Source organism: Ylistrum balloti, unplaced genomic scaffold (genome assembly GCF_031769215.1).
Source record: "Ylistrum balloti isolate Yb309-2 unplaced genomic scaffold, AGI_CSIRO_Ybal_v1 Utg370544, whole genome shotgun sequence".
In the NCBI taxonomy this organism is placed as follows: domain Eukaryota; kingdom Metazoa; phylum Mollusca; class Bivalvia; order Pectinida; family Pectinidae; genus Ylistrum; species Ylistrum balloti.
Genome location: NW_026782345.1, coordinates 792,562 through 813,931, shown reverse-complemented (window position 1 = coordinate 813,931; position 21,370 = coordinate 792,562). Strand labels below are relative to the sequence as shown.

The 21,370-nt window shown below is 37.7% G+C and overlaps 1 protein-coding gene across 1 annotated transcript in view; it reads right to left on the bottom strand.

Moving 5' to 3' along the window:
* The window catches only part of LOC132556088 (G-protein coupled receptor GRL101-like), a 116,520-nt gene that overhangs the window by 81,409 nt on the left and 13,741 nt on the right, over positions 1–21,370 (bottom strand). Inside the window, exons 6-7 of the mRNA XM_060220476.1 lie at positions 7,567–8,762; positions 7,261–7,330 (exon numbers count right to left, since the gene is read on the bottom strand). Of these exons, the coding sequence (XP_060076459.1) occupies positions 7,261–7,330; positions 7,567–8,762 (1,266 nt within the window). The remainder of the gene's footprint in view (positions 1–7,260; positions 7,331–7,566; positions 8,763–21,370) is intronic.

Sequence of the window (21,370 nt, the reverse complement as noted above, 5' to 3'; positions counted from 1 at the left end):
TAGGACTCTGCAGTGCCAAGAGTCTAGATTTTGAAGCCTTGGAGGCGACTGAGGAAAATCCAAAGTGACCGAAAGAAAAGTCAAACTTTGACGGGGAGGTGCAGCAGCCCCATGATTGAATAAATTCGATAACTTATATTTAGAGATGCGGTCTTGCGACGAAGTAACCCAGTTCCTTGCAGGATACCATAATCTGCAGAACTTGAGCCTTATTTTGTAAAACAAAAGTCTGGAAAATTCGCCTTGGATAGTTGCAGAAAAAACTACGTAAAAGATAATGCAGCATAAAATTAGGCTGACTTCGATCATAATGCTGATATTCTTTATAAAAATACTCGGCAGTAATTAGTTAGTAATTAGTTAAAAGGATATAGAAAGTTTAATTCCCAGAGTATCAAATTTCAGGTCGGATTTTATTTAAAATTTCCAATATAAAACATATACCTAAGTTAATGTTACATTATGTACTCAAAACAGTTTGGATTAAATTAAATCCGCCTTTTAAATGAGAATCACACCGACTTTTTCAAAAGTCTTCTTTTTTAACCTTTTATTCAACGTTCATTCTTATTTCAGTAATACTTGACTGTGTGTAATTGGGTTGGCATACCATGCTAAAGATTTACACGGAGACTCCTGGAAAGTACAAGGAGTACAAGAGTAGGCGTCTACCGCTTCATCGCCGACACCCGTCACGTAAATATATGTCTGTCCAAGCAAGTAGGTCACGTTTTCAAATGAGAACAAGGTATACTTTAACGGAACCAACAGGCAAACTAGCTAGAATCAAACACGTCCAGCTCAAAATCACACAAAGAAATAGAATATTGCTCAATGATATTTCTTTGACAATCAGAAAACTTCCCCATAATATTCATCAACCTACAATGCATGAAACCTCGTGTTACGAATTTGTCCGTCAGTTGACGACTTCTTTGCGCACAAATGGTGATAATGGGAACAGGTCTTTGAATATCGAAACAATCCGACATGTAAATGCATGTATCATAGGTTGGGGGATGCAGGACTGTTGCTACCATGAAATGGAAAATTCACAACTGGGAAATCGTAATCATAACGCTTATCATACAGCTTGGTAGTAAGCTGTTTGTGTTGGTTTCGTTGCAAGGAAAGATCAGGATAAGCGTCTGATGAAGAAGAGAACATATATTTTGGGATTTGATATTGTGAATGGCAACGCGACCAAAATTGTACAGTCTCAAATATTACATGTGGTAATCTGAAACTACAAACTCGGTTAGGAAATCTCAACTGGTTTTCGTGAAAACCAAATGTCTCTCCTCTTTTATCAACCTAATAGAAGTTTTAAATATACAGATTTCTCGTGATATCAAACTTTAAATCTTAACCCGCGTCACAACAAGCCTTTTCACATTGCTGTAAATCGTAGAAAAATGGTGTCTTTATAAGATTTAACGAAATGGAAAAGTATCAAAAGTATTTTTCTGTGCGCGTTATACTTCAACTTTTAAATTTACAAGACAGTGTGATTATATGTGTTCGCTTACTTCAATTTGTTTCTTTCCAAGAACGTAACATTGAAAGACCTCACATTGTGTTCACTTTCTTAGTACGTAACATTGAAAGGCCTCACATTGTGTTCACTTTCTAAGTACGTAATATTGAAAGACCTCACATTGTGTTCACTTTCTAAGTACGTAACATTGAAAGGCCTCCACACTGTGTTCACTTTCTTAGTACGTAATATTGAAAGGCCTCCACATTGTGTTCACTTTCTAAGTACGTAACATTGAAAGGTCTCACATTGTGTTCACTTTCTAAGTACGTAACATTGAAAGACCTCCACATTGTGTTCACTTTCTAAGTACGTAACATTGAAAGGCCTCCACACTGTGTTCACTTTCTAAGTACGTAACATTGAAAGGCCTCACATTGTGTTCACTTTCTAAGTACGTAATATTGAAAGGCCTCCACATTGTGTTCACTTTCTAAGTACGTAACATTGAAAGGCCTCACATTGTGTTCACTTTCTAAGTACGTAACATTGAAAGGCCTCCACACTGTGTTCACTTTCTAAGTACGTAACATTGAAAGGCCTCACATTGTGTTCACTTTCTTAGTACGTAATATTGAAAGGCCTCACATTGTGTTCACTTTCTAAGTACGTAACATTGAAAGGCCTCACATTGTGTTCACTTTCTAAGTACGTAACATTGAAAGGCCTCCACACTGTGTTCACTTTCTAAGTACGTAACATTGAAAGGCCTCACATTGTGTTCACTTTCTAAGTACGTAACATTGAAAGGCCTCCACACTGTGTTCACTTTCTAAGTACGTAACATTGAAAGGCCTCACATTGTGTTCACTTTCTAAGTACGTAACATTGAAAGGCCTCCACACTGTGTTCACTTTCTAAGTACGTAACATTGAAAGGCCTCCACACTGTGTTCACTTTCTAAGTACGTAACATTGAAAGGCCTCACATTGTGTTCACTTTCTAAGTACGTAACATTGAAAGGCCTCCACACTGTGTTCACTTTCTAAGTACGTAACATTGAAAGGCCTCACATTGTGTTCACTTTCTTAGTACGTAATATTGAAAGGCCTCACATTGTGTTCACTTTCTAAGTACGTAATATTGAAAGACCTCACATTGTGTTCACTTTCTAAGTACGTAACATTGAAAGGCCTCCACACTGTGTTCACTTTCTTAGTACGTAATATTGAAAGGCCTCCACATTGTGTTCACTTTCTAAGTACGTAACATTGAAAGGCCTCACATTGTGTTCACTTTCTAAGTACGTAATATTGAAAGACCTCACACTGTGTTCACTTTCTAAGTACGTAACATTGAAAGACCTCCACATTGTGTTCACTTTCTAAGTACGTAATATTGAAAGGCCTCACATTGTGTTCACTTTCTAAGTACGTAATATTGAAAGGCCTCACACTGTGTTCACTTTCTAAGTACGTAACATTGAAAGACCTCCACATTGTGTTCACTTTCTAAGTACGTAATATTGAAAGACCTCACACTGTGTTCACTTTCTAAGTACGTAACATTGAAAGACCTCCACATTGTGTTCACTTTCTAAGTACGTAATATTGAAAGACCTCACACTGTGTTCACTTTCTAAGTACGTAACATTGAAAGACCTCCACATTGTGTTCACTTTCTAAGTACGTAATATTGAAAGACCTCACATTGTGTTCACTTTCTAAGTACGTAATATTGAAAGGCCTCTCACTGTGTTCACTTTCTAAGTACGTAACATTGAAAGACCTCCACATTGTGTTCACTTTCTAAGTACGTAATATTGAAAGACCACACATTGTGTTCACTTTCTAAGTACGTAATATTGAAAGGCCTCACACTGTGTTCACTTTCTAAGTACGTAACATTGAAAGACCTCCACATTGTGTTCACTTTCTAAGTACGTAACATTGAAAGGCCTCACATTGTGTTCACTTTCTTAGTACGTAATATTGAAAGACCTCACATTGTGTTCACTTTCTAAGTACGTAATATTGAAAGACCTCACATTGTGTTCACTTTCTAAGTACGTAATATTGAAAGACCTCACATTGTGTTCACTTTCTTAGTACGTAACATTGAAAGACCTCACATTGTGTTCACTTTCTAAGTACGTAACATTGAAAGACCTCACACTGTGTTCACTTTCCAATCACACGAACGAATCCCCTTTACATGGACTGTATACATTGATTATCCTAGCCCCTTAAATTCACTCAAGAACATCAGATGTGTCCAATGAATTTCTTAAATGAAACCAACAAAAGAAAATGACAATATATTTTTAGAATTATGTATATATATATATATATATAATCCCACAAATTCAATAAAACAAGCGTAAAATGTGATCAAAAGAAAGATTTACACGGTACCTCCTGAAAAAATACAAGGTGATTAAGTCTAGATGTTCAGGAATGGGAAGCGTCTTCATTGACGACACCCACCAAGTAAACCTTTGTCAAAGTAATGCCACGTCCCCGATTGACAACGTCCAATCACATATATCGCATAAGTAAATTGCGCCGTAATACATATCTGAGGTGTCCTGCGGTCACTTGATCACACTGTAACCGACTGACATTGGAATGTGATGATAATAGTGACCTGAGGAATACATGGCGATTTGCGGTATATGGAAAAGTACCAAACATATTCGAATGGATTTTAAATTGAACAGGCATTTATCTTCGTGATAAATGACGTGGCTTTGGAAGGCAACATATTTCGCTATATAAGATTATCATTACATTTAAATCTTTATAATAAATGAGAGGTGTAGATTTCATACTGACTTTGTTCTTTATCGGATTTGTTATAATTGAGATGATATTGAACAGACATTTTGACCGCTGATTATATCTCGTTATAACGACAAATCACATCAGTCTGCTAGGTATGTATAACGGAAACGTCATATAGGGATATTCTAGTGTAAGACACTAAAACACCAAACTTTAACATGGATCAGCGCTGGCCAGATGTCCCCATACCAGACAGTAGATGCGTCTGCTTAAATGATAAAGAGCCCAATTTTGGGACTGAGGTATACAAAAAAACTCGATTTAGGCCAAGATTAAACACCTCAGTAAAAAAAACTCCCAGCCTTTTTTCTCACTTTTTATACGTTTTGCAAGCATTGTCCTCGCTTGATTTTGAGCCTTTTTGGTTCAAATTAGTTATCCTTTGCCTCTTTGCCTCTGTCCAAGTGGATAACGCTGAATGTCTTATTAATGTTACAATTACCATACCTTTAAAAAGGGTTTTCAGCACAATTCAAACCCTTGACCTGTTGTTCAAATGTCCATTAAGCACACACAACGCTTTTTAAACACTAGTTTAGTGTATGGTGTGTACTACCATACAAACTCGATAACATAGTTACCTCCAGCCCTTTCAACCAATTCTTTCCCAGAAATAAAGTTAATTTTCGATGCTGAAACAGTTGGTCTGTTTGGTCGTGTTTCGTCTTTACGTTTCTTTAATCAGACCCATCAGTAGTATTCCTATACGTAAGGGAACACATTATTAACCCATAAGTGGTTAACCAGGAGACGGCGGATAGCTACTTAATAAAAGGTACACCCGACAAATGACTGTACCTCGACATCGTCTCCACTCTTTCCGTGATAATATCTGTCCAATTTAAGTATTGGTTTCTAAATTGAACAAAGCCCTGGTCAAATACAGATTTAACCAGCTGCACAAAGACGACATGTCAACTCATAACATATCCTTATAGATTAAAGGCAAGTTGTTGATCTTTTAACGACCAACTGCATCCCTAATGCGAAAATAATTTGTGAAATTAAACTCATTATACATAAAGTGGATGTTCCATAATAGTCAGTTACTGTTATGTCACATCTCTAATTGTATCAGAAAAGAAGACAAATTGTCGCGTAGGTTACTGGGCCTTGTAGCAATTCTGAACAACGAAGAAGATAAGCTGACTGTTACATTGTATATAATCTTTCGCGTCTGTGATACGCTGTCTCTTCCGTTTGGTGCGAAGGGCATTGCTGCATCCTTGATATGTCAAAGATGTCTGCCATCGACAGCCATTATGAAATAAGTGAAAAGTTCCAGCTGTAACGTCAAAATAACACCTCTCCTTTGAAATGTCTATCGCGGACTGACTAGAACAGCCTGTGTGTCAGTTTCATGGAAATTGACATCACATCTATAAGATCCCACCGACACCGATGGAATACTCTTAGCAGAGAAAAGTACGGAATTACGAGTTCCTCACAATCGTCCGATATTCTGGAACCGAAAAAAGACCACTCTTTCAAGACCGTGACCTGAAATTACTTGTTCATTACATGGTCCCGTAATGTCACATCCGTATCAGGGCCAGACCGAAACCACATGTTCCTTACAGTGTTCCGATATACTCAGACCATGATGACTCATCCTTACCAGGCCCACACCGAAACCATGTGTTCCTTATAGCGTTCCAATATACTCAGACCATAATGAGGCATCCTCACCAGACCCACACCGAAACCATGTGTTCCTTACAGTGTTCCGATATACTCAGACCATAACGACGCATCCTTACCAGACCCACACCGAAACCTTGTGTTCCTTACAATGTTCCGATATACTCAGACCATGATGACTCATCCTAACCAGGCCCACACCGAAACCATGTGTTCCTTATAGCGTTCCGATATACTCAGACCATAATGGGGCATCCTCACCAGACCCACACCGAAACCATGTGTTCCTTACAGTGTTCCGATATACTCAGACCATAATGGGGCATCCTCACCAGGCCCACACCGAAACCATGTGTTCCTTACAGTGTTCCGATATATTCAGACCATAATGAGGCATCCTTACCAGGCCCACACCGAAACCATGTGTTCCTTACAGTGTTCCGATATACTCGAACCGTAATGGATATCCTCACAGGATTGAGAACGGAAATCGCGAGCTCCATATAACGGCCATGAATGTAATTGTTGTGCCTTGATGAGGATTTTGATATGGTTATGATTTCCTTAAATCAGGACACGACAGAGAGCGGTTGACGTTGGTCTGTTGCGATAACGACCACGATTATCATTGTCTGCTCCGGACACGCTGTGACGTAAGCTGGTCATTGTGTTCCCGGGATGACTGAGGAATATAATAGTTTCAATTCTCAACAAAATAAGCCGGATTTGGTACATTACTCCTAGTAATGGACACAAATTCGCCATTTCCTTCAATCATTTCCTCGAAATCATTTGTTCAAAAAATATAAGTTGCAACATCCTCACAAATAGCGTAATGGCTGTGGAAAAAATCCAAAAATATAGTTTTAAAACATCCCATGCCAACTTGTTGATGTCGTTCATCAAATTTGAAGTTCACGTTTTAAGAACGGAAGTCATAATTCAATAAGATTGTATTGATGTTGACCTAGTCTTTTCCAATGCGCTTTGATTGTCCTGGAATATAGTATCATTCGGGTAGATTTCTGCTAACTTAAATATATATAAGCACATGTACTGTTTGTACGCATCTTTTGTATGAGCTCAGCTCTCGAACGCTCGCAGTCGCACGAGCGTAACTATTCAAAAACTGGGAAACAGTACTTTAAACAGAGTTGCCTCAATTTCCATAAATATTACCAATTGTCAATCGTAGGACTCTTAAACCAGCAGCAGTATTCTAGTACAACTGGAAAATTTATAAGGCGATCAAGCGGCTGACTGACCGAGATTTGAGTAACTTTCCTTATGAGAACATACCACAAACGTTGCTGTGATACAAGTTGTATCCCGAAAACACTTCATGCCGTGATGTCTGAATACTTGGGTCCTGTGACACATCGTACAGGAGCCGTGATGAAACAAATCAAACCTGTGTGATGGGAAACAATTTTCATAAATAATTTGTTATTTCGTAGTTTTATACTTAATATATTAGACTGCGGTTCCTTGTTTGATACCACACAACTACAGCACTATTCATACAAGTTAATTACTAGTATAACAAGCTAACTATACTCAAAATTCCGCTATGTCTGAATACTGGGGTCCTGTGACACATCGTACAGGAGCCGCGATGTCTGAATACTGGGGTCCTGTGACACATCGTACAGGAGCCGTGATGTCTGAATACTTGGGTCCTGTGACACATCGTACAGGAGCCTTTATGTCTGAATACTTGGGTCCTGTGACACATCGTACAGGAGCATTAATGTCTGAATACTGGGGTCCTGTGACACATCGTACAGGAGCCGCTATGTCTGAATACTTGGGTCCTGTGACACATCGTACAGGAGCCGCTATGTCTGAATACTGGGGTCCTGTGACACATCGTACAGGAGCCGTGATGTCTGAATACTGGGGTCCTGTGACACATCGTACAGGAGCCGTGATGTCTGAATACTGGGGTCCTGTGACACATCGTACAGGAGCATTACTGTCTGAATACTGGGGTCCTGTGACACATCGTACAGGAGCATTAATGTCTGAATACTGGGGTCCTGTGACACATCGTACAGGAGCCGTGATGTCTGAATACTGGGGTCCTGTGACATATCGTACAGGAGCCGTGATGTCTGAATACTGGGTTCCTGTGACACATCGTACAGGAGCCTTGATGTCTGAATACTGGGGCCCTGTGACACATCGTACAGGAGCCGTAATGTCTGAATACTGGGGTCCTGTGACACATCGTACAGGAGCCGTGATGTCTGAATACTGGGGTCCTGTGACACATCGTACAGGAGCCGCTATGTCTGAATACTTGGGTCCTGTGACACATCGTACAGGAGCATTAATGTCTGAATACTGGGGTCCTGTGACACATCGTACAGGAGCCGTGATGTCTGAATACTGGGGTCCTGTGACACATCGTACAGGAGCCGTGATGTCTGAATACTGGGGTCCTGTGACACATCGTACAGGAGCCGTTATGTCTGAATGTTGGGGTCCTGTGACACATCGTACAGGAGCCGTGATGTCTGAATACTGGGATCCTGTGACACATCGTACAGGAGCCGCTATGTCTGAATACTGGGGTCCTGTGACACATCGTACAGGAGCCGTGATGTCTGAATACTGGGGTCCTGTGACACATCGTACAGGAGCCGCTATGTCTGAACACTGGGGTCCTGTAACACATCGTACAGGAGCCGCTATGTCTGAATACTGGGGTCCTGTGACACATCGTACAGCCGCGATGTCTGAATACTGGGGTCCTGTGACACATCGTACAGGAGCCGCTATGTCTGAATACTGGGGTCCTGTGACACATCGTACAGGAGCCGCTATGTCTGAATACTAGGGTCCTGTGACACATCGTACAGGAGCCGTGATGTCTGAATACTGGGGTCCTGTGACACATCGTACAGCCGCGATGTCTGAATACTGGGGTCCTGTGACACATCGTACAGGAGCCGTGATGTCTGAATACTGGGGTCCTGTGACACATCGTACAGGAGCCGCTATGTCTGAATACTGGGGTCCTGTGACACATCGTACAGGAGCCGCTATGTCTGAATACTAGGGTCCTGTGACACATCGTACAGGAGCCGTGATGTCTGAATACTGGGGTCCTGTGACACATCGTACAGGAGCCGCTATGTCTGAATACTGGGGTCCTGTGACACATCGTACAGGAGCCGTGATGTCTGAATACTGGGGTCCTGTGATACATCGTACAGGAGCCGCTATGTCTGAATACTGGGGTCCTGTGACACATCGTACAGGAGCCGTGATGTCTGAATACTAGGGTCCTGTGGCACATCGTACAGGAGCCGTGATGTCTGAATACTTGGGTCCTGTGACACATCGTACAGGAGCCGTGATGTCTGAATACTTGGGTCCTGTGACACATCGTACAGGAGCCGTGATGTCTGAATACTTGGGTCCTGTGACACATCGTACAGGAGCCGTGATGAAACAAATCAAACCTGTGTGATGGGAAACAATTTTCATAAATAATTTGTTATTTCGTAGTTTTATACTTAATATATTAGACTGCGGTTCCTTGTTTGATACCACACAACTACAGCACCATCAATTTATCGACTATTTGTTCCACATTGCAGTAAGTATGTAACCTACTAATAATCCGATAATAGCTTGCTACTTAGGGAGAAAATAGTCGATAAACTTCTGACGTTATTAAAGTAGTAAACTATAGATTTATACATCCGTGTCGTTCAAACACTTTGTTAACAAAATGGCGGCCCTTTAGCAGACATTTCTGAAAAATGGGTTTCCATGGCGTATATTTCGACAAGAAAATTTTATATATATAACTTTCTAATAACATATTTATATTGTATAGCTGAAATCAGTTTCTGTTCTTTCCTCTGTTTTGGTACTGATAAAACTATACGTTGTTTTTAGGTTTTGCCTTTTTTAAGCCCCAGGATCCAAAGATCGGGGACATATTGTATTTGTGTTGTCTGTTGTCAACTTTAACCTTTAATATTGCACCGTAAACGTTAGGGCTTCCGTATTACGCCTGTGTGTTCTTTGGGACAAGGTCTTTTTGGTGGTACCAAAATTTTGACCATGTGACCTTGGCCGTGACCTTTGACCATTTTTCATTTTATTACCACAATGAAGACATGTATTCTTTAAAGTGTCCATGCAGTTAACACGTGCCTTACACGGTACAATTTTAATGTTCCACTTCAGAATTTTGTTGCAACCGGGGGCATAGTGTGATATGAATACATCTTGTTCCTTATTAAGTCACACCAGTTAGGAGTGTCACCTGATATAGACTCGAGTAGTTCTGTGTATGATTAGTTCGTTATTAAAATTCGATCATCGTTTGATGGCTGGAGATATATAGGTATACATTTATGATAAAACCATGCATTGGAAATACGTGTCTGGTGTGCAAAGAATGATATGATGTATGGCTCTTATCGCATCGAGCTTGCATATCAATGATAAATCACCATGTTTCGGAATATATAGCTAAATAGTAATCCCATAATAAAACCACGTCATCCACTGACATCTCGTTGGGGTGAGAGTAGGGTGAGAGGTGTCGACGAGATCTCAATGTCCTGTTATATCCGGGGGAAGTCAGGGTCGATAATTGGCCCAACATTGCCTTCCTCACATAAAACAGGAATATCAAATAAGTTTGGAACCACCTCTAACGTCTCCGGGTCAATCAATTTGCATTCTGTGTTAGTTTTGTTATCAGTAGGAGCAAACGAAGGATATAGACGAGCCTATCTTCCTGGTTGATGGGCAACAAGCTGGTGATCATAAACAGTGCGCTAAAATATAGCGACAAACAGGTCGTTACAGTTGACGAATAAGAAAGCAACACACAAATTGCGCTGAGAATTGAAATCAGAGATATTGTTATTAAAGTGTTTCTGTTGAAACACATCGGTTTCAAGAATCTATCTAGAAAACTAGACTACACTATTCCCATAACAAATTAACAAGTATTTAGCTGGCGTAACGTTTTTATTAGCAACTTGAGAATATCCAAGGTTTAGAAATACATTTGCAAAAATGATGATCGTTCAGGCGATGCTGCTGTTGTTAAGTATCAGATTAACACTAGAAAAATGCATTTTACGTGTACAGCGTGTCTCATACTTGGCCACGTAAAATCCTTGGAAAACTAGAGAGAACATACATCTCACGTGCGTGAGATTAACTCCATTCCTACTCTCGAACATATATATATATATATATATATATCGAATCGGACTGATTGTGACAATATTATGCGCACCATGCTGTCTGTAGGTCTTATTGTAAAACTCTATACGCCGATCTTATCCACGTAAAACCGGTTTATTGTTTAAAGCTGAAGTCCTGGTTAATTACAGCACCAATGTTACGCTGTCACATTCTGCTGTATGTACAGAGAGCTTTTTGTACGTTTTATTTTTAAGTTGTCGTCACAGTAATATTGATGTCATACAGGAACAACTTCATTTAAACAAGACATTTATACATAAGTTATTGTCACATCAAACACTTTATTTCTAATTCAGAGCTCATGTGTTCAATACAGGTAATAGTTGTTCAAGATTTCAAAATTAGCGTGCAATTCATTTTATCATAAATGCACGTCTGTGAAAATCGGTTTTATTATCGATTTTGTTTTCCGTGTTTACTGATATTTTTGGTGATAAGCTAAACGCTACTGGTTACGCAGACTTAACAGATAAATATTTATTTACATGAAGCATGGTTTTATATAATGCGATGTAGCAGAGAACGCTTAGTAAACCTATCTATTGTATATCTTTTATTTAGAATTGGTGGAGCAGTCCTACTTACCAGACCATACCAGGTGTTCTACATAATATCTATTATACACACTACTGAATCTGTGTCATACAAAATATCTATAACACATAATATCTACAACACACATAATATCTACAACACAGTATATCTACAACACATAATATCTACCACACATAATATCTACAACACACATAATATCTACAACACATTATATCTACAACACATAATATCTACCACACATAATATCTACAACACATCATATCTACCACACACATCATATGTACAACACATAATATCTATCACACATAATATCTACCACACATAATATCTACCACACATAATATGTACAACACATAATATCTACAACACATCATATCTACAACACATTATATCTACAACACATAATATCTACAACACATAATATCTACCTCACACATAATATCTACAACACATAATATCTACAACAAATTGTATCTACAGCACATACTATCTACAACACACATAATATCTACAACACATTATATCTACAACACATAATATCTACAACACATAATATCTACCTCACACATAATATCTACAACACATAATATCTACAACAAATTGTATCTACAGCACATACTATCTACAACACACATAATATCTACAACATATAATGTCTACCACACATAATATCTACAACACATAATATCTACCTCACACATAATATCTACAACACATAATATCTACAACAAATTGTATCTACAGCACATACTATCTACAACACACATAATATCTACAACACATAATATCTATCACACATAATATCTACAACACCTGATATCTACAACAAATTATATCTACAGCACATACTATCTACAACACACATAATATCTACAACACATAATATCTATCACACATAATATCTACAACACCTGATATCTACAACACGTAATATCTACCACACACATAATATCTACCACACATAATATCTACAACACATAATATCTACAACACATTATATCTACAACACATAATATCTACCACACACCATATCTACAACACACCATATCTACAACACACATAATATCTACAACACACATAATATCTACCACACAAATATTATCTAAAACATATTATATCTACAACACATTATATTTACAACACATACTATTTACAACACATGATATCTACCACACGTAATATCTATCACACATAGTATTTACCACACACACAATATCTACAACACATAATACCTACAACAAATTATATCTACAACACATACTATCTACAACACACATGATATCTACAACACATAATATCTATCACACATAATATCTACAACACATAATATCTACAACACGTAATATCTACCACACATAATATCTACAACACGTAATATCTACCACACATAATATCTACAACACCTCACACATAATATCTACAACACATAATATCTACAACAAATTATATCTACAACACATACTATCTACAACACACATAATATCTACAACATATAATGTCTACCACACATAATATCTACCACACATAATATCTACAACACATTATATCTACAACACATTATATCTACCACACACAAAATATCTACCACATATAATATCTACAACACATTATATCTACAACACATAATATCTACAACACATTATACCTACAACTCATAATATCTACAACACATAATATCTACCACACATCATATCTACCACACACATAATACCTACAACACAAAATATCTACAACACATTATATCTACAACACATAATATCTACCACACATAATATCTACCACACATAATATCTACAACACATTATATCTACCACACATAATATCTACAACACATTATATCTACCACACATAATATCTACCACCAACACATTATATCTACCACACATAATATCTACCACACATAATATCTACAACACATTATATCTACCACACATAATATCTACAACACATAATATCTACAACACATTATATCTACCACACACAAAATATCTACCACATATAATATCTACAACACATTATATCTACAACACATAATATCTACAACACATTATACCTACAACTCATAATATCTACAACACATAATATCTACCACACATCATATCTACCACACACATAATACCTACAACACAAAATATCTACAACACATTATATCTACAACACATAATATCTACCACACACATATTATCTAAAACATATTATATCTACAACACATTATATTTACAACACATACTATTTACAACACATGATATCTACCACACGTAATATCTATCACACATAATATCTACAACACATAGTATTTACCACACACACAATATCTACAACACATAATACCTACAACAAATTATATCTACAACACATACTATCTACAACACACATAATATCTACAACACATAATATCTATCACACATAATATCTACAACAAATAATATCTACAACACGTAATATCTACCACACACATAATATCTACCACACATAATATCTACAACACATTATATCTACCACACATAATATCTACCACACACAAAATATCTACCACATATAATATCTACAACACATTATATCTACAAAACCTAATATCTACAACACGTAATATCTACAACACATAATATCTACAACACATTATATCTACAACACATTATATTTACAACACATACTATTTACAACACATGATATCTACCACACATAATATCTATCACACATGATATCTACCACACTATCTACCACACACATAATATCTACAACACATAATATCTACAACACATATCTACCACACGTTATATCTACACACACATAATATCTACAACACATAATATCTACCACACATAATATCTACCACACACATAATATCTACCACACACATAATATATCCTTTTAACTTATTACTGCCGAGTATTTTTATAAAGAATATCAGCATTATGATCGAAGTCAGCCTAATTTTATGCTGCATTATCTTTTACGTAGTTTTTTCTGCAACTATCCAAGGCGAATTTTCCAGACTTTTGTTTTACAAAATAAGGTTCAAATTCTGCAGATTATGGTAAACTGAAAGGAACTGTTTTACTTCGTCACAAGAACGCAATTCTAAATATAAGTTATCGAATTTATTCAATCATGGGGCCGTCAAAGTTTGGCTTTTCTTTCGGTCACTTTAGATTTTCCTCAGTCGCCTCCAAGGCTTCAAAATTTAGGCCCTTAGCATCACTGCAGAGTCCTGGAAGGACGTAACAGTGGTATGGTGTATCTTATTCATTAGCAAAATGTGCTATTCACTTCTGTGTCTTTTGTACGATCTCAGTCATACATAACCTCTTGACCTGTATCTTAAGAAGATATTGAGTAAGTTCACATGGAAACTGTTACACTATTGTACGTCCTCCTGATTCAGTCATTATCTAGTATTAGTGAAATATCTCATAGGCCTGAAACATGGTCGTGTTAGTGAAATATCTAATAGGCCTGAAACATGGTCGTGTTAGTGAAATATCTAATAGGCCTGAAACATGGTCGTGTTAGTGAAATATCTAATAGGCCTGAAACATGGTCGTGTTAGTGAAATATCTAATAGGCCTGAAACATGGTCGTGTTAGTGAAATATCTAATAGGCCTGAAACATGGTCGTGTTAGTGAAATATCTAATAGGCCTGAAACATGGTCGTGTTAGTGAAATATCTAATAGGCCTGAAACATGGTCGTGTTAGTGAAATATCTAATAGGCCTGAAACATGGTCGTGTTAGTGAAATATCTAATAGGCCTGAAACATGGTCGTGTTAGTGAAATATCTAATAGGCCTGAAACATGGTCGTGTTAGTGAAATATCTAATAGGCCTGAAACATGGTCGTGTTAGTGAAATATCTAATAGGCCTGAAACATGGTCGTGTTAGTGAAATATCTAATAGGCCTGAAACATGGTCGTGTTAGTGAAATATCTAATAGGCCTGAAACATGGTCGTGTTGTAGAAATATCTAATAGGCCAGAAACATGGTCGTGTTAGTGAAATATCTAATAGGCCTGAAACATGGTCGTGTTAGTGAAATATCTAATAGGCCTGAAACATGGTCGTGTTAGTGAAATATCTAATAGGCCTGAAACATGGTCGTGTTAGTGAAATATCTAATAGGCCTGAAACATGGTCGTGTTAGTGAAATATCTAATAGGCCTGAAACATGGTCGTGTTAGTGAAATATCTAATAGGCCTGAAACATGGTCGTGTTAGTGAAATATCTAATAGGCCTGAAACATGGTCGTGTTAGTGAAATATCTAATAGGCCTGAAACATGGTCGTGTTAGTGAAATATCTAATAGGCCTGAAACATGGTCGTGTTAGTGAAATATCTCATAGGCCTGAAACATGGTCGTGTTAGTGAAATATCTAATAGGCCTGAAACATGGTCGTGTTAGTGAAATATCTAATAGGCCTGAAACATGGTCGTGTTAGTGAAATATCTAATAGGCCTGAAACATGGTCGTGTTAGTGAAATATCTAATAGGCCTGAAACATGGTCGTGTTAGTGAAATATCTAATAGGCCTGAAACATGGTCGTGTTAGTGAAATATCTCATAGGCCTGAAACATGGTCGTGTTAGTGAAATATCTAATAGGCCTGAAACATGGTCGTGTTAGTGAAATATCTAATAGGCCTGAAACATGGTCGTGTTAGTGAAATATCTAATAGGCCTGAAACATGGTCGTGTTAGTGAAATATCTAATAGGCCTGAAACATGGTCGTGTTAGTGAAATATCTAATAGGCCTGAAACATGGTCGTGTTAGTGAAATATCTAATAGGCCTGAAACATGGTCGTGTTAGTGAAATATCTAATAGGCCTGAAACATGGTCGTGTTAGTGAAATATCTAATAGGCCTGAAACATGGTCGTGTTAGTGAAATATCTAATAGGCCTGAAACATGGTCGTGTTAGTGAAATATCTAATAGGCCTGAAACATGGTCGTGTTAGTGAAATATCTAATAGGCCTGAAACATGGTCGTGTTAGTGAAATATCTAATAGGCCTGAAACATGGTCGTGTTAGTGAAATATCTAATAGGCCTGAAACATGGTCGTGTTAGTGAAATATCTAATAGGCCTGAAACATGGTCGTGTTAGTGAAATATCTAATAGGCCTGAAACATGGTCGTGTTAGTGAAATATCTAATAGGCCTGAAACATGGTCGTGTTAGTGAAATATCTAATAGGCCTGAAACATGGTCGTGTTAGTGAAATATCTCATAGGCCTGAAACATGGTCGTGTTAGTGAAATATCTAATAGGCCTGAAACATGGTCGTGTTAGTGAAATATCTAATAGGCCTGAAACATGGTCGGTCGTGTTAGTGAAATATCTAATAGGCCTGAAACATGGTCGTATTAGTGAAATATCTCATAGGCCTGAAACATGGTCGTGTTAGTGAAATATCTAATAGGCCTGAAACATGGTCGTGTTAGTGAAATATCTCATAGGCCTGAAACATGGTCGTGTTAGCGAAATATCTAATAGGCCTGAAACATGGTCGTGTTAGTGAAATATCTAATAGGCCTGAAACATGGTCGTGTTAGTGAAATATCTAATAGGCCTGAAACATGGTCGTGTTGATGTAATATCTAATAGGCCTGAAACATGGTCGTGTTAGTGAAATATCTAATAGGCCGGAAAAATAGTGGTGTTAGTGAAATATCTAATAGGCCTGAAACATGGTCGTATTAGTGAAATATCTCATAGGCCTGAAACATGGTCGTGTTAGTGAAATATCTAATAGGCCTGAAACATGGTCGTGTTAGTGAAATATCTAATAGGCCTGAAACATGGTCGTGTTAGTGAAATATCTAATAGGCCTAAAAGAAGGTTGTGTTAGTGAAATATCTAATAGGCCTGAAACATGGTCGTGTTAGTGAAATATCTAATAGGCCTGAAACATGGTCGTGTTAATGAAATATCTCATAGGCCTGAAAGGTTGTCGTGTTATTGAAATATCTAATAGGCTTGAAACATGGTCGTGTTAGTGAAAGATCTCATAGGCCTGAAACATGGTCGTGTTAGTGAAATATATAATAGGCCTGAAACATGGTCGTGTTAGTGAAATATCTCATAAACTTGAAACATGGTCGTGTTAGCGAAATATCTAATAGGCCTGAAACATGTTCGTCTTGATATAATATCTAATAGGTCTGAAACATGGTGGTGTTAGTGAAATATCTAATAGGCCTGAAACATGGTCTTGTAAGTGAAATATATAATAGGCCTGAAACATGGTCGTGTTAGTGAAATATCTCATAGGCCTGAAATATGGTCGTGTTAGTGAAATATCTCATAGGCCTGAAACATGGTCGTGTTATTGAAATATCTAATAGGCCTGAAACATGGTCGTGTTAGTGAAATATCTAATAGGCCTGAAACATGGTCGTGTTAGTGAAATATCTAATAGGCTTGAAACATGGTCGTGTAAGTGAAAGATCTCATATGCCTGAAACATGGTCGTGTTAGTGAAATATCTCATAGGCCTGAAACATGGTCGTGTTAGTGAAATATCTCATAGCCCTGAAACATGGTCGTGTTGATGAAATATCTAATAGGCCTGAAACATGGTCGTGTTAGTGAAATATCTCATAGGCCTGAAACATGGTCGTGTTAGTGAAATATCTAATAGGCCTTAAACGTGGTCGTGTAAGTGAAATATCTAATAGGCTTGAAACATGGTCGTGTTGATGTAATATTTATTAGGCCTGAAACATGGTCGTGTTAGTGAAATATCTAATAGGCCTGAAACATGGTCGTGTTAGTGAAATATCTCATAGGCCTGAAACATGGTCGTGTTAGCGAAATATCTAATAGGCCCGAAACATGGTCGTCTTGATATAATATCTAATAGGCCTGAAACATGGTCGTGTTAGTGAAATATCTAATAGGCCTGAAACATGGTCGTGTTAGTGAAATATCTAATAGGCCTGAAACATGGTCGTGTTAGTGAAATATCTAATAGGCCTGAAACATGGTCGTGTTAGTGAAATATCTAATAGGCCTGAAACATGGTCGTGTTAGTGAAATATCTAATAGGCCTGAAACATGGTCGTGTTAGTGTTAGTGAAATATCTAATAGGCCTGAAACATGGTCGTGTTAGTGAAATATCTAATAGGCCTGAAACATGGTCGTGTTAGTGAAATATCTAATAGGCCTGAAACATGGTCGTGTTAGTGAAATATCTAATAGGCCTGAAACATGGTCGTGTTAGTGAAATATCTAATAGGCCTGAAACATGGTCGTGTTAGTGAAATATCTAATAGGCCTGAAACATGGTCGTGTTAGTGAAATATCTAATAGGCCTGAAACATGGTCGTGTTAGTGAAATATCTAATAGGCCTGAAACATGGTCGTGTTAGTGAAATATCTAATAGGCCTGAAACATGGTCGTGTTAGTGAAATATCTAATAGGCCTGAAACATGGTCGTGTTAGTGAAATATCTAATAGGCCTGAAACATGGTCGTGTTAGTGAAATATCTAATAGGCCTGAAACATGGTCGTGTTAGTGAAATATCTAATAGGCCTGAAACATGGTCGTGTTAGTGAAATATCTAATAGGCCTGAAACATGGTCGTGTTAGTGAAATATCTAATAGGCCTGAAACATGGTCGTGTTAGTGAAATATCTAATAGGCCTGAAACATGGTCGTGTTAGTGAAATATCTAATAGGCCTGAAACATGGTCGTGTTAGTGAAATATCTAATAGGCCTGAAACATGGTCGTGTTAGTGAAATATCTAATAGGCCTGAAACATGGTCGTGTTAGTGAAATATCTAATAGGCCTGAAACATGGTCGTGTTAGTGAAATATCTAATAGGCCTGAAACATGGTCGTGTTAGTGAAATATCTAATAGGCCTGAAACATGGTCGTGTTAGTGAAATATCTCATAGGCCTGAAACATGGTCGTGTTAGTGAAATATCTAATAGGCCTGAAACATGGTCGTGTTAGTGAAATATCTAATAGGCCTGAAACATGGTCGTGTTAGTGAAATATCTAATAGGCCTGAAACATGGTCTAGTTAGTGAAATATCTAATAGGCCTGAAAGGTGGTCGTGTTAGTGAAATATCTAATAGGCCTGAAACATGGTCATGTTAGTGAAATGTCTAATATGCCTGAAACATGGTCGTGTTGGTGAAATATCTAATAGGCCTGAAACATGGTCGTGTTAGTGAAATATCTAACAGGCCTGAAACATGGTCGTGTTAGTGAAATATCTAATAGGCCTGAAACATGGTCGTGTTAGTGAAATATCTCATAGGCCTGAAACATGGTCGTGTTAGTGAAATATCTAATAGGCCTGAAACATTATCGGGGCCTGAAACATGGTCGTGTTAGTGAAATATCTAATAGGCCTGAAACATGGTCGTGTTAGTGAAATATCTAATAGGCCTGAAACATGGTCGTGTTAGTGAAATATCTAATAGGCCTGAAACATGGTCGTGTTAGTGAAATATCTAATAGGCCTGAAACATGGTCGTGTTAGTGAAATATCTAATAGGCCTGAAACATGGTCGTGTTAGTGAAATATCTAATAGGCCTGAAACATGGTCGTGTTAGTGAAATATCTAATAGGCCTGAAACATGGTCGTGTTAGTGAAATATCTAATAGGCCTGAAACATGGTCGTGTTAGTGAAATATCTAATAGGCCTGAAACATGGTCGTGTTAGTGAAATATCTAATAGGCCTGAAACATGGTCGTGTTAGTGAAATATCTCATAGGCCTGAAACATGGTCGTGTTAGTGAAATATCTAATAGGCCTGAAACATGGTCGTGTTAGTGAAATATCTAATAGGCCTGAAACATGGTCGTGTTAGTGAAATATCTAATAGGCCTGAAACATGGTCGTGTTAGTGAAATATCTAATAGGCCTGAAACATGGTCGTGTTAGTGAAATATCTAATAGGCCTGAAACATGGTCGTGTTAGTGAAATATCTAATAGGCCTGAAACATGGTCGTGTTAGTGAAATATCAAATAGGCCTGAAACATTGTCGTGTTAGTGAAATATCTAATAGGCCTGAAACATGGTCGTGTTAGTGAAATATCTAATAGGCCTGAAACATGGTCGTGTTAGTGAAATATCTAATAGGCCTGAAACATGGTCGTGTTAGTGAAATATCTGATAGGACTGAAACATGGTCGTGTTGATGTAATATCTACTAGGCCTGAAACATGGTCGTGTTAGTGAAATATCTTATAGGACTGAAACATGGTCGTGTTAGTGAAATATCTAATAGGCCTGAAACATGGTCGTGTTAGTGAAATATCTAATAGGCCTGAAACATGGTCGTGTTAGTGAAATATCTAATAGGCCTGAAACATGGTCGTGTTAGTGAAATATCTAATAGGCCTGAAACATGGTCGTGTTAGTGAAATATCTAATAGGCCTGAAACATGGTCGTGTTAGTGAAATATCTAATAGGCCTGAAACATGGTCGTGTTAGTGAAATATCTAATAGGCCTGAAACATGGTCGTGTTAGTGAAATATCTCATAGGCCTGAAACATGGTCGTGTTAGTGAAATATCATCCCCTCACACATACAATAATCTCTTCGTCAAAACAAATCATTATCAAGTTCCTCATATAACTGG